This window comes from Thalia democratica, chromosome 3 (genome assembly GCF_965202585.1).
Source record: "Thalia democratica chromosome 3, ktThaDemo2.hap1.1, whole genome shotgun sequence".
Taxonomy (NCBI): Eukaryota; Metazoa; Chordata; class Thaliacea; order Salpida; family Salpidae; genus Thalia; species Thalia democratica.
In genome coordinates this window covers 9,994,100-10,010,533 of record NC_139167.1, presented here as the reverse complement: position 1 = coordinate 10,010,533, position 16,434 = coordinate 9,994,100, and the positions used below count along the sequence as shown (strand labels likewise).

Genomic DNA, 16,434 nt, shown 5'->3' with positions numbered 1-16,434 from the left:
GAAAAACAGACTCCTTACATATTTCACAATAAAACTCATAATCACCTTGTTTGTATAGGCTTAGTTTCATTTTATTTTCAGAAGCACACTCAACATGACATTTTTGAAAGCATATAAAACAGGTTAAACAATTTTTCAAGTTTTTACAAAACAACTTACATTTAAGGCATACAGACATTTTTAGCTCACAGGTTTCAAAAAAAAAGGGTAAATCATTTTTGCACATTACTGTAAACTTTTTATTTGATATTTTTGTACATTTAAGATGTATCCATTTAAAGCAGCCTTCACAAAACAAACAATCATCTAAATTAGAGAATTTTTTAAAACAAGATTTGCAGAAATCATCACTCCCAACATTAATTAGTCCTAGGTTATTTACACAGTCTATACAATAAAAAGGATCTTCATTATTAACATAAAAATTAAACTCATGTTCAGATATTCCACAACAACTTAAATGGAACCATTTTTCACAACTATCACAACAAATAGAATTAGTTTTTGGATATTCAAAATCTTTTTGACATACACTACAAACAGATTTTACATCAACTAATCTATCTAACTTCAGTTTTAAAGAACTCATTTAAACAAATTAAAAAAAATAATAATAGTATATTTATAACTTGAAACAAATAAATTATTCTTAGTTCTGCAGTTTTTCAATATCTTCAACTGAGTTGATAACATTCACTTTCGACTTCTCATCCTTTCTCAACAAAATTGTACCACTTGATGACCATGCATATTTCCAACCTTTTTCTTTTTGAAACCTCCTAGCAAGATAAAGAAGGTTCCTACTAGTTTTTGACAAGTTTTCATTGAGATAAACCCTTTCAGCCTTTATGTCAGTCAAATCAGCATTAATTAACTTCTTTTTTTCTTTCATAACTTTAATTTTTTGATCTCGAGATTTAAATGTAACTAATATAGGATTAAACATCCTCTTTCCTTCCTTCTTCTCTTGGTTGGTTCCAGCATCTATGGTCCTCAAGCGCCTAATTTTTCCAACCTGATGTCTCTCTATTCTTGGATCTACTTTCTTTAAAACCTTCATTGCAACAATCTCAACATTTTCATTTTCACAAGTTGGTACACCCTGTATTTCAACATTGTTGCCTTTCATCCAGTTTTTAATCTGATTCAGCTTAATGTTTGCTTGCTTGCCATTTTCTTCCATATCAAACATTTTTTTAGTCAACTTCTCATTTTCCAATTTCACTGTTTTTACATCCTCCTTGATTTTTTTATTCTCTGTCCTCATATCATCAAACTTTAAATACAAAAAATCAAGTGAATGCTGCAAAGAGTCAATCACTTTTTTTTGATCAGCTAACTTATCAGTAACTTCCTTAACAGTAACTTCTTAAAAATATAGTGCTGCTTAAGAAAGATTAAACAATATGCCTTGCTGGTCAATTTATCAAATAGTTTTACATGTATAAATATCAATAAACAGTACAAAATAATTAGATTTTTTTACATTTATAACTAAATTTTAAAGTAATTGTTTTTACATTACTCCAATTAAATGTTCAATATAATTTTAAATATAGAAATTTTATTTGTACTTAGTGTATTAGAGTAAATCCAAAACCTAAACTAAACTTTTAAATAATTGTTGTAGCACAGCTTATCACTTTTTTATTTTAATTATTTTGAATTAAATAGAACATCTTGTAGTTTATTTAAGGGTTACAGTATCAATTCTCAAATCAATAAAAGCAATGTGTAAGTTATTTATTAAAATCTTTAAATCCTTAGATATTAAAGCTGAAATTTAAAAACTAACTGTTATACACAGATGAACGAACTAAACGCTTTATTGTTTTTTGCAATTAAAAGCAAATTTGCTTCGCCAATTAGCAGAACAATGTTTTTTATTATTGAGTTATTATAAGCTGGGTTTAAATATTATAAAACTTCTTAGAGGGCTTATATGAGATGTAATATTTCCAATTAATTTGTATGAAGAAAAGCAAAGTTTTACGAATATCTATACATTATTATGTAATGTAGCTTATGACCTATGTCTTTAATCACGATCTACAACTGTAAATAAAGTTGTTCCTTTTTTTTTTTGGAAGTTTAAAACTATTATTATTGCTCGATTTAGTTTTAAAATTACGAAAGATTAAACAATTACCTAATTGAATTTATCTACAGTTTTATAATAACAGTTAATAAATTGGTTTATATTTTTTTAACTAAAGTGAATTAATTTCTGTACAAACATTAAAAAAAACCTAACAAAAAAAGTTTGTACATAAAGTTTTTATTTTTTTATTACTTTCTAACTGTCTAGTATTGATAAAATCACGAAAATAACATATGTTAAAAAAACAGTTAATGAATTATAACTATGAAACAAAAAATTTAGTTTACTATTTTATAAAAATAATCTTCTTATAGTACTAAAAATTTGATAAATAGAACAACTTGCTTAAAAATAACCCTAAGATTACTAGAATATGTTAGCTTTTGTGAAACATACCTAATTCTGTTTTTAAATCGGAAATGTTTTAAAAAAATAATTAAAAACATTTTAAAAAGTAGTAATGTAGCTGAACTAAATTAACAAATGCAAAGCAAAAATTGTGTTATATTTATTTAATTATTTATTTGAATTTCATTTATTGTTTCAAAATATTTCCACAATTTTTTATATAAGCAAACTCTAGAAAATTCTTGCATTAGCAGCGCTAAGTCAAAGTTTTGTTAAATAAAATACTTTAATGAATTTTATTTTCATTCCTATCAATTAACTCTAAATCACTTAGTGACGTCATTCAGGTTACACATAGATCTTGGTTTTCTAAAAATGTATATAATAAAATATAAAATGTATATCGATTGTTAGCTGCTTTTGTAGCAAATTTTAAATCATGATACAGTGACAAAATCACAAATTATAAACTAACGAAAAGAGAAACACTTCAAGAACTTTTTCAATATAAAAATAATAATTTACGAATTGAAGGTAAATACAAATACTCTAACTTTTGCTTAAATTTTATTAGTTTTTTATTATTAATTTTTTAATTTAAATCTTGCATTTTTTAAATTTATAATTTATTTGTTTGTAACTATCACTCTTATACCTACCTTTACCTTCGATCGAAAAGCGGTTCTCGAATTTGATTGAGTGGATTTTGAATGCAGGTAAACTTTGATAGTACCGTTAACCTCATAGTAATTCATAACAAAGACTTCATTGTTTAACATTATTTCTACAGTATAATATTTTAAACAGATTTTTTTATATAAATTTTAATAATTTTTAAAAACATAAATCCATTTTGTAGTTACCATCAATAGAATAGATTATGTAGTTTTTTTTCAATTAGTATTTGTTATTTTTTACTCTGCTTAAAATATACGATGGTATATTTTTTAAAAAGACTATAAATGAAACTAAAATAAAAAAAGTGAAATAACTAATTTAAAGGAATTTTAAAATCAAATATTTCCAACTTGTTAGGGTCTAAATAAAACTTTAACTTTATATAAACTAGTTTATGGTTACATATATATGTAATGATAAAAAAATACAAAAAATAATTTTTATAGTTAGTTTAAATAAATAGCATTTAAATAAACTGTATAAAAAATATCTTTTTTTAACATCAGCTGTAATATTTTATGTTTTTTTTTATGTCAATAACTCAGTATGTATTACATAAATAGTTAAAGTAATATTATGTTTAATTTTAAACATATTATTCTAGATAAGCTGCGAGAAGTAATTAAAATTCTTCTTTTTTTTTTCATAGGCTTTAACATCTACCAAATAATTCTGAACTAAAAAAAAAGATGTATAGTTAAACTGTCTAATTCTGTGATTATATTCTTTTTGAAAAAGAATAAAGAAGTTGTTGTGTTCTGAGATTTTATCGGTAAAAAAAGTTTCTCAAAATCACCTTACAGTAACCTCTCGCTTATTTACACACATTGTGTCCACAGAAAAAGTGCGTAAAGATATGAGAGATCGTAAAGAAACGAGAGGTACCAAATATACTCACTATAATGGCTGTTATTTAGTATTGCTTCTAGTTAAAAGCAGACTGGGCACTTTCCTTTTTTAAATATTTCTTTACTTTATTTATAAATATGAAAACAACAGATAAAACTATACATATATCAAAAAAAGGATTTGAATTTCTATAAAATAATATTTCGAGTAGAAATAATTTTACTATTTTAATAATCAGTAGATTTTATCTTTATCTTTATTTATATGTGACATTTAAATTCTATTTTATTTAGCAAGTTCAACTTATAATTAAGCATTTCTTTACAATTATAAAATGCTGTTTATTAATACATAGGGCAAGACTGCTGTATTATTTCTTTGTGTTTTAAACTCTCATTATTTCATTATACTTTCATTATTAAACACAGTCATATTTATTTCAAAATTTTAATTTTAAATCTCTTATTGTTAACAAAATTTCTGATATACTAAGGTATAACCAAATGTTTATCAATTAGTCAAGGAACATAAATTTACAAAGTCTTAAGATATAGAGAGGTGTTTTAGCATTTAAAAACACATTTTAATTTAAATATGTACTATAAACCTAATTTGTGCAATTATAAAAAAAAAAATTGTTTTTGAATTTTTAGAATTCTGAAATGCGTAAATAAACGAGAGTGCGTAACGTCACGAGTGCGTAAAGATCCGAGAGGTTACTGTATTTAAGAATTATTGTCGATAGTTTAAGTTAAATTTCAAAAAACTACTAGAAATAAAATAAGAAGTGAATTGCAATTAAGTGTGCGACGTGCTATGGATTTTCAGCATCAAAAAGTTTTTTAAATTCATTTATGCTTTGAATTTTACTAATAGTCGTTACTAGCGTTTGTTTATTCAAAATTTTGTCATGTTTTTAGTAAAACAGTATTCAGATAATTCAAATCATAAATTAAATGATAGAAATCATTTGAAATAATTACGGCCCGCAAAAAAGTTAAAATATAAATTTGCCTGTTATTTGTAAAAAACTACTGACACATGGTTTAAAGCAAGTTGTTTAACATGTTTTATTTTAAAATTTTTCTTGCATGGTTTACTAACTAAGTTGTTAGTTCTAAGAAATATTAACAGTAGTTTAAACTTCAGATAGATTCAAAAAGTTATGATATTTAACACCACTGTGATTTTAATGAATAAACTAAAACCAAACAGTTCCGTTTAGACCAGGTCCATAAATTCAACATTAGTATATAATGTTGAATTTATGGAAGTAAGAACTAATTAAGTGTCTAATTTAAAATAACAATTTTAAAAACAGTTTTCACCACTATTGCACAATTGAAGTTTGGTTAAATTTTAAAAGTCAATTAACTATTAATCACTTAGTGACGTCATAAAGCTTTCTTAGCAAACGCTAGTTTTATAAAAATTTATTTATATAAAAAGACTTTTTTTTGTTATGAAATACACCCGAAGAGGTGTGTGGTTGTTGTTTAATTTTAAAGTCACAGTAATGTGATAAACAAAAACAGTTTTCTTGAGTATTTAATTCACTAACGTAACAAGTAGAATAAATAAACTTTAATTTTTATTATGATTAAAAACTCTCTGTTGTACTTGTAAAAACAAAATGTTATAATTATTTTTATTGTAAGATGATACACGTAAGCACTTTATTTAAAAACTTAATGAAACTTGTTAACAATAGTGATGTACCGGACCCGGATTTGGACTTTTTTTTCAAGATAGTTTTTTTCAAATTAGGAACCGACCAGAACCGGATCCGGATTTTTTTTTTCATATCAAGATCCGATCAGATCCGGATATCAGACAAAAATGGCAGTATTCGGCCGGATCTGGACCTTAAAACTAGCCTGAGTTTAATAAAAAAAACTAAACTAGCGTGAGGCAGCCTAAGGTTTTCAAAAATTCCCAAAAAACTTTAAACTAGCTGGGTTGCCACTGATTGAGTCAAAAAAAAACTAGCTATAGTGAGTTTAAACTAGCCTGAGTCAGAAAGAGGTATTTAAAAACTGAAAAAATATATATTTATTAATCAGTAGAACAGCTAGCCGTTAGGTTGACAATTTGTTAGTAAAGTTTTTAATTTTACAACATAGGTAAATGGTTATATTTCTTAAATGTTTATTTCATAGTTTAAGTGTAAACAAATGTAAATTAGTCACGTGTACAAAATGAGCCAATCAAGGCAGGTGATTAATTTTAGCTGACGAAAATGACTCTTTTTAATGTACACAGGGTTTTTTTTTTTGATAAAATACTTTTCTGAATGCCCTTTTTTACTAATTAGACACGAATCGGCCGGATCTCGGCCGGAACCGGATCCGAACCTTTTTCTTAAATCAAGATCCGGATATCAGACAAAAATTGCAATATCTTGCCGGATCCGGACCCGGATAGTGAGTCCGGTAAATTACTTGTTAATAAATTTTATTATTTTATTTATTATGTAAATATAACCGCTGTTTCTGTGGTTAAGTTATGTATCGCTTAAATAAAAAAGAAATAAAATAAAATAAAGTTTATGACAATCAATTGTATTAAGATAAAATTCCCTTAATATTCTTATTTTTAACGTTATCTTTATTTGTTAATGACATCCTTCAAAACAAAACAAAAAGTTTTACTTAACTGTTAAACATTTCAAAAGCCTTAAAGTCATGGAAAATTTGCAAAAAAAAAAAATACTAACGAAAATAAAAATGTTTATCAACAAGTTTTAAATATTACAAACAAACAAAAAATAGTTACTTTTATTTAAGATTTTCAGTTTTACGAAAAACTATTAAGTTTAAAAACTTTGCATTTTATACCATGGCAGACATTTGGTGCTCACTGGCCAATTTAAAGTTTCCAAAATATTTGCTGGCACAAGTTTTAGTTTTAGATACATTTAAATAGACTAGTAATTTTAGTTTTAGTCACACTAAAGAAAAATTTACTTTTATTCAGTTATATATTTCGAATGAATTTTAGCTACAAGTAGAATGCTTTTTAAATTATACATATCTTTTCATATGTTTGATTAAAATTTACTTTGACTAATAAACTTAAGTTTTAATAATCTATGTACTATCTTAAACACTTAATAAGTTTATCTTAATATTTTATGTGTCACTTTTATACCTTTTTATATAATATGAACCACTTTATAACTTTTTTATAATACTAGAAACACAAAATTTATACCTATTTGTATTGTTAAAGTGCAAAATAATTTTTAAGCACAACTAATGCTCGTATACTTATCATTAATTAATGTTTTTTTTTTACATAGTTGCAACTTTAAAAGCAAAAATTCCCGAGTAATAACGAGCCAGTCTAAGTTTATTAAAAATTAGACAAGTTAAAAACTCTTGGTTAATCCAGCTTAATCACCTAAATAAAATATCATAATTATAAAAAAGTATATAGTATGAGTATGTAAGTAGACTAGAAATAACTACAAATATCATACTACATTACAATATTAAAGTCTATTCTGAAAAATTCAAAGTATTCAAAGTATTTGAAATAGAAGTTAAAAACAAACCTCAGTTTTTTAAAATGTCATAAACAGGTTAAACCTTTTATTTGAGTTTCTTAAAGTTTAAAACAAGTCTGTTTGTTAGGCAATTCTGTTTAAAATAAAGTTCAAATAATTTAAAAATAACGAAGTTTATCAACAGTGAGTTAGGTTTATAGCAAAAATTATTATATGACAAAACTGTTATAAGTCAGCTTGAATTGATAATTAAGTTTTAAAAATATTCTTTTTTATTTATAAAATTTTATCAACTCTTTGATGCAGTAAAAAAACGAAATTTTATTGAGCACTATAGCAATTCTTTATCTGTAATAAAAGTAAAGCATCCTAAAAGATTAAATTAGAAATATGAGACAAGCTATAAAAATTAAAAAACGTTAATTAGGAGTTGTTGAGAAAAACTAAAAAAAAAATGCAGATTGCTTAATTCAGATTTAAGGAAGCACACGATTATCAATAAACTTTTTAATTTTTGTTAATGACCTCACTAGATAGGATAGTTTTAATAAATTATGTATACGTTTTAAATAAATTCTAAAGGTTAAAAAAATAGTTGAGAAGGTAAGATATTTAATTTAGTTTTTGTTTTAAATTTTTTAAATCTTTTCCTGTGTCCATTTTTTTTTCATTTTTTAATGTTAGTATAAAGTGTTAAATTTTTTTTACTTATAAAATGACTAAAAACTTTAAAAGCTTTTATTTAAAACATAGTCTCATAAAAAGAAAAAATCAAAAGTTCTTTGAATTTTTAGAAAGGTTTACAATTTTGTTGTATTTAACTTGAGTTAAGTCGCAAAAAAAAAGCAAATAAAAAAGAGAAATAATGGTATTATTTTTCCTACTTCCGTTTACTCACAAACTTTATTTTTTTTATAAATAGTTATGACTTAAAACTTATAAAACTTTATGATTAATTTCAATTCCAGATTTTTGAACACAGTTTGTAGCTTAATTGTACTTTTTGGTCAATAAAAATAAATTTTGAAAATTATTTGATTTGAATTCGGATTAAATTACAAAGTGGATTTATTTTTATACCTAATTATTAATTAAAACTTTTTTTATTTAACATTTTAATAAGCTACTAGAATAACAAGAATTTCGAGATGTTGAATTGTTGAACCTTACTTATCTAAATAAATGTCAGCTGATGGTAAAAAGCATGTTTGTGTAAGTTGTGGAAATTGTTTTAAATTGAAATCAGTATTGGTTGTTCACAAAAGAGTTCATACTGGAAAAAAAAACTTTATAACTGTGATGTTTGTAATAAGAGTTTTACACAGAAAACTCATTTGAAAACAAATCAGCCAACTCATTCTGGTTTGAAGATTTACCAGTGTGATGTTTGTAAAAGATGGTTTGCTAGAAAGCAACATGCAGTTGTACATACTGATAAACCATTCAAATGTGAACAATACGATAAATTGTTTACTCAGAAGAGTAACTTGACTAAACACATGTTGATACATACAGGTAAGAAAGATTTTCAATGTTAAATCTGTCAGAAGAAGTTTGCTCGAAAACGTCATGTGAAACAACACATTATAACTCACACTTAAGAAAAACCTCATCAATGTGAAGTTTGCGAGAAAAAGTTTTCACTGAAATCAAGTTTTAATGTTCACATCAGAACTCACAGATGAGATAGACCTTTTGGAGGTTGATGTATTTGAAAGAAAATTTACACAAAGTTCACACAGGAATAAGCATTTAGAAATTCATAAACAATCACAAAAGAATATTTCTAAGACTTTATATTTATACAATCATATGTGTATTGTATAAAAGTTTGCTGTTATATTTACTACTTAGTTAGCTGATATATGATGTGTTTAGGCTAATTTTGAACGGATATTTTAACTTTTGTTTTATAAAATTTATGTTGTTATATTTTTTTATTAAATTGTTACTTAACCTGAATTTTAAAAAAAGATTATAATAAAAATATTTTTTTTTTTAATATTCAAATCTTATTAGTGAATAAATTCTGTACAATACTTTTTTTTTATTTAGTTGTTAATATTCTGTACTATTTAGCATTATTCTAGATTTCCTAATTCCAAAATAAGGTCAAATAAAATAGTAACAGATGAATAAAAAAAATTGTTTAACATTATTAACATATAAAGAAAAATAATTTATCTATTTTTTTAATTCGAGCTAAGTATAAATCTATAATAAAACTTATGGAATTAGAAATCTTAGAATAAGGCTAAATAGTACAAAATATTAACAGTTGGAAAAAAAGTGTTGTACAGAATTTATTCACTAATAAATACGAATAATAAAAAATAACAACCCTTATTTTTGTATTACTTTTAAATTCGAGCTAAATAAACATTGATAAAAAAACTATTTTTTCTAAGGGTCCCAAACTAAAAGTTGAGCCCAAATTAAATGGATTTTTTTAATTAAACACAAAGGACCGTTCTCTAGAATAAAAGAAACATTTCAAATTACCTATAAAGATAAGGAAAATAATTGGAATTAAAGTTTAGACATTAACTTAAAATTCTTGAAAAACATTACCAAACTAACTTCACATAGAGTGTGGGGCTTCAAAAAAATACATTGGATTGGGGCTTGACTTTTAGAGTTGGGGCTTTAGAAAAAAAATGAGGTTTTTTATCAATCTTTACTTAGCTCGAATTTCAAAAATTATTACTTTTTTTTTATATTCAAATATATTAGTGAATAAATTCTGTACAACACTTTTTTATTCAAACTGTAAATATTTTGTACTTTTAAGCCATATTCTAGAATTTCTTATCCCGGAATAAGGCCAAATAGTACGAAATATGGTTTTGTTATCGACTTTTACTTCACTCAAAATTAAAAAAAAAAATTAATTATTAATTCTTATTTTTCAATTTATGACTGAATAATGTTATACAAATTTTTTTTAGCTTAATTTACTTTTTAACTTTGAAAACGATCAAGCAGTCATTTAATTAAATTTATTAAAAACCTAATCATAAATAGTTAATTAAGAGTTTCGTGATTTTATGAATTAATAGTAGATTTATTTGTCGTGTAAATAAAAACGATGAAATGAAGCTAATAAAAAATATTTGTTCAATATAATCTTTATATGGTAACTTCATGTGTTTGCTTAAAATAAAATTATTTTTATTAAGCGCATTAATTTGCAATATTTAAATTATTTTAATTCATAAACTATGTATTACAAATCTTTATTATAATTAAATTAAATTAATAGAACAACTAAAACTGTTAACTTGAATTTTGCTACCTATAATCTATATAAATTTAAAAATCTTAGACATAATTACAAATAACTTTGGAAATGTTTATAAATAAAATATAAATTTTTATTCAGATGCTAAACGTTTAGTACAAATATAGTTGTTTACTTAAATTATTTAAAACAATAATTCAAACATTTTTTATGCCAGAAATTTATTTGTATTAATGTTTTGTATTGTAAAAATATTTCAAAGTTAGTTGTTCTATTTTGCTATTCAATTGAATAACTAACCAACTAATATTTTTATCTTTTACAAAGTTTATAGGTATTTTTATTCTATAATGTTAGTCGAAGCTTCTTCGAAGTTTATGGTTGTAAAAAAAATGCTAAGTAAAAGATGATATTTGTTCTACGATAAATTAAAATAAACCTAATTAAGAAAATCAAAATATAAATAACGATTTTATTAAATAGAAAGACTTAAAAAATATTTGTCAATTAATCGCAATGACGCACAATTACGCAAGTATAAATATCCAACAAGTTTTTAATTTATATTTTAATATATAAATCAAAAGTATACTGTAACTTAACAAGCAAATATTAATGCAAATTTTAAGTCACTAAAAGTGATGATATAAAAAAATAGTAAATTAAAGTTATAAAGATTAAACTCAAAGATTTCTTCTAAATATAAAAAAAACTTAAATAACATGTTTCTCAAACAGTCCCTTAGCTTTACCTTAATATTTATTTTTAGTTAAAATTTAACTAAGAATGATAAGAACAAAACCGGTCGTACGTTGTCTCAGATACTGTTTATTTAGGACGTGTGGTAAATTATTTATTACTGATGGTGAGAAACAAAACATTTTGAAACAAATGTTTATAAAACTAGTTTGTATCAGAGGCGTAGCGTGGGGAGGGACACTGGCGCATGCGTGCCACCCAAAAAAAAATGTAAAAAAAAGAATATAGTATCTTTATCCTTTATAGTTTATTTTTTCTGCTTAATTTGCCTTTTTTCAATTATGTTTATCTTGTATTTAAAAGTTAAACGAAATTTTGTATACCAAATAGTGACACGTTAGGAAAGTATATGTTATTACTCAATATACTGATTCGGTGCGTAATTGCAAATGCGCACCGATGTTGATGAAAAACTCCAAAAGGAAAAAATTTGTAAGTTCATTAACTTCATAAGAATGTATACTCAAAAAGTAACGCAATTATTATAGCGCATCGCTGGAGTATAACCTTATGGCAGATTATTTTTCTACAAAAAGTTTACAAAAATACGTCACGCTTAAAGAAAAATTAAACAATTTTACAAATTTTCTTTTATGCTACATTGTTTAGACTACTGCTAGTTTTCTGAACTTTATTTATGTAAACATACAAGATAAGCGTGTCGGCCTATGAGAAATAAACTTTGTTTGTGATTTTTATTTTAAACAAATACAATCAAATGAATTAATTTTAAAAGTAAACTTTTAACTATTTTACAAAGTTGTAATAAATTGTAATAACAGTTATAAAGTTGGTCTATTTTAACTTCTGTGTAACTTTATTAAAATTATAAGCAATGAGGTGTTGTTATCACTGTTGTATTGTATATTAAAGAGACTAATATTTTTTCGTAAATAAAACAGATATTTTCGTTATATTGAATATATTAATTTTTAAAGATATTAAGTTTACTATAAGTAATAAAAACAATTTTTATTTATTAAGTTTACATTTTTGCAAACATAAGTAATTCTAAAGAAATGTTTACTTTTATTTAATTGTTTAATTTTGTAATATATAAATACTTTTTAAAACAGTTAACGAACTTATTTTACTTAATAAATTTATTTCAATTATATTACTTAAAAAAAGTTATTTTATAGCTAATTACAAAAGTTTTAATTTAGAGGATTTTTTGAGAAAAAAATTTGCGCACCCCCAACCAAAATACCACGCTACGCCACTGGTGTTTATATATGTTTTATCCTTTTTGTTCAACCTAACATAATAGTTTTTACAAAATTTGGTTCACTTTTTAGTCATAATTTTATTCATTAGCCACATTTTAGTAGCTTAAAATATTGCCTTAAACAACCAGCAGACTGTACAAATTTATGTGCAGCAAATTGTTTTGAGTAAAAATATAGTTTTGCTGCAATTTTTTTATGACGTCAGTGTAACATTCAAACTAAAAAACAATTGAAACATACATACAATGTAAAACTTTACATTATAATTTGTTTTACCTTAAAAGTTAAAAATGATTTTAAAAATTTGTTTTGTAAAAAAAAGTTTGATTCTTTTTTACAGCTTTTATTTAAATTTTTTTTTTCAGTAAGAAAATGTTTCATTCTTTCTTTAGAGTTAAATATTAATGCTGCTAATGCAAAAAATTACATTTACAATGACGTGTACTCTTCATTTCTTTATGAATTATTATTGAAAAAACTAAAGTATTTGTACATCTGAACTTTATCTAATGTTGTTAAGTTTTTATTTCATATCTCTTTTGTTTTTTTGTTTACTCCTAAAGTTTATGATTTTTATCTAATAAAAGCAACAGTTTTTGAAAATGTTTTGCAAATTGGGGAAACTGTTTTCAAAGTTACATATTTTAGGCCACTCAGTAATACTATTAAATTATATTCTGATTAAAAATTTAAATTTAAATGAAAGGTTTTATAAGTTCATAAAAGTTGCAATATAGGAGGTCAAGAGCTATGACATCATCACAAGTTATTCCTGAGTCTTTTTTGCAGATTTGTAACATTTTTGAGCTAGCTACGTCCCTGCTGATACGTCTCTCTTTTAAACACTACATAACCTATAATATCAATGTGGTAACAAAAATAATTCACCTGTAATGATTAAATAAATTTTTGTAATTATAATTAAAAAAAATATTTTAAAAAAAATCTTGTTTTTACAAATACGTTGAAATACGATTTAAAAGTATAAAGATTGTTTGTTTGAAATTTTCAAACTCACTGTGAATATCTGACTAAAACTAAACTAAATGCAAGCCCGCCTTAAATGATGTAACATAAAAAACGTATAATATAATAAGTGTTTCAACTTACAGTTATTTAAGATGTTTTTTAAGTTTAAAATAAATTATTGTACACATAACATTCTGACGGTTCTGTATTTTTATGTAATCAATAAAATTATTATAATAATAGATAACTTTATGGTTTAGTAAAACATAATCGATTTAAATAAAAGGATAAACATTTTTCTTGACGTTTATCTGATTCTATAAATTATTTAGATATATTTATTTATGGTGACAGAAAAACAAAGTTGGATACTTTAATATATAGGTACAGTTATGAATATTTTTAATTTTTAGTACGTAAAATAAACAAGATTTGCTTTTAAAGATTAGTAATTTTATTTTGTATACGATAGATTTCTTTTCTTTAACATCAAATGACGTCATATAAAGCTTCGATAAAACTAAAAACCTTGATAATGTATATAAATACTTAGCTGTAAACAATAATTAAAATCAATTTTACTAATTTCATTTGTAAGTCATAACAAAATGACTAACTAAAGTGTTCAATTATTCTATGCTTTCTGTAAAATAAAATGTGAAAAAGCGTAAACCTTAGATTTAAATACATAAGTCTTAAGTTACTGCATAAAATTAAAACCTACTAACACAATTTTAAGTTTTTTCTTCTATAAATAAGACTTTTAAAATTAAGTAATTGAAGTCTTCAATTTAATATTATAACAATTTAATACATATAAATAGTAACGAAAATTTACATTTATGAAGACATTTTGTTTCAACAGCCAACATCGTTAAGACAAGTTGTCGAAAAATAATTTATTTCTAATGATTCAAAATAGTATTTACTTTAAAAGGGACATTAATAAAGAGAAAAACCTAAGTAATTTTACAATTTCATTATTCAGTTTGGTTTTAGAGTAGTATATGATTTTCTTTTCAAGATCATTACATTTGAATGTTTTTATTCGGTTTTACTACAGTGCTATGTCGTATAAATTCCTAATATAAAAAAGCTTTAAATACATGTGTGTTATGTTGCTAAAATAGTAAATGTTCATGCAATAGATTTAAATAATATTCAAACACAACTGCACAATTTTACTAGAATATAAATTTAGTTAAACATAAACTCCTCTTTTGTGATGTAAATATTTTGCCAATTTAGTTACTTAACTGACTTAGTATTTTATTATAATTTTTAAACAAAATTTAGAATATAATTTATGACATAAAGCACATGACGTAATTAAATATTCTGAACTATATTTTTTTATTACTTTATTTTATTCATTGCTTTTTTTGTATATTCTTAAAATTTGAAGTTTTATTAAGTTTCAGCTTATTCTATATATAGTTTAATTTGACTTGAACGTTTTATTAGATTTATACACAGTTTCTAACACACATATTGTTTTAAAATATCTGTTTAAGATACGATTAAAATTTTGGGTTACAGAAAAATTAAATCTTCAAAAAGAAAAAAGGAAAACATGTACTTTTCCAAAATTGTTAAAACTTTTTATTACAATAAACGTTACAATTAAGTATAAAAAAAAGTTTACAAAGCATACAAACACTGACTTTTATTTATTCTGCAAAAATTTATATAATTCTCATATTTTTTTAAATAAATTAAAAAAATTTTAAAACCAATTTTTGTATAAAAAAGCAAATTTTATATTGAAAAATAAATAACTTTAAAGTCATTAAAGTCCCTGATGTTACAAAACAAATGAATACAAAAAAAAAAAAAAGTTTATTTAGAGTTACACTTTTAAAGACCCTATAAACCATAAACTGCGAATAAAGTTTATACATTTAGCATATATATTTTTACTTATTAGATAGATTAAAAAATAAATATTTAAAGTGTTTCAATTTAAAGTTATAAAATATCGATATTTTTTTAAGTACGACTATTTCACATAAAATGATAATATCAAAATACGTTTATACTGTATGAAAGTTTTTAATAGCTGTCAAAAAAATTTTCACCACACCAGCTCCTTTGATGAAAATATTTTAAAATGTATTTGACTCGTGGTCAAGAAATAAAATGTTATTACTGTTTTTACATTCTGAGTTTGAAGCTATTGAATCATCATAGTAACTGTATGTGAGAATTTTTTTTTTAACTTAATGTAATTTTCAGTTTGAAATAGAAAAAATGTAAATTTAGGTTTAATAGCACATATATTTCCTTTATTGATAGCATAGTGTTTAGATTAAATAAAATAACTTATGTTGACATGTAAAGTGCGTAATATATAAATAATTGAGTTAATTTAAGTTTTTTGAAGTTTGATTTACATTGAAAAATTAAAATTTGTTTGCTTTGAAAAATTTATTTCACTTTAGAACTTTTAAAACTAATAGAGAGTAAAATACTGTAATGCGAAAATCAAAAAAAAAAAAATTAGAACAATAAATTAAAGTTATAGAGATTTAGTTACGGCTCAAAATAACAAAGTATTTTGTTTACAAACTACAAAAAAAGTTCTTTATCAAAATTAATAAACAGTTACCAATATTTTGTTTTAAGTAACTGGCAACTAAAAAGACTTTATTTTAGTTACCCTAAATTTACTTCAAATGCAAATTATGAAAATTCAAAAAATAAATATCATTTTCTCAATTAATTTCTTAGTGACGTCGCTTAGTATTACCAC

The 16,434-nt window shown here is 23.5% G+C and overlaps 1 protein-coding gene across 1 annotated transcript; it reads right to left on the bottom strand.

Moving 5' to 3' along the window:
• Positions 1–649: 649 nt before the first annotated feature.
• On the bottom strand, positions 650–1,267 carry LOC145832080 (uncharacterized). Its single transcript, XM_082939440.1, has one exon. It carries the CDS (start codon positions 1,265–1,267, stop codon positions 650–652), a length of 618 nt encoding a protein of 205 aa, XP_082795566.1.
• Between the last annotated feature and the right edge of the window lie 15,167 nt (positions 1,268–16,434).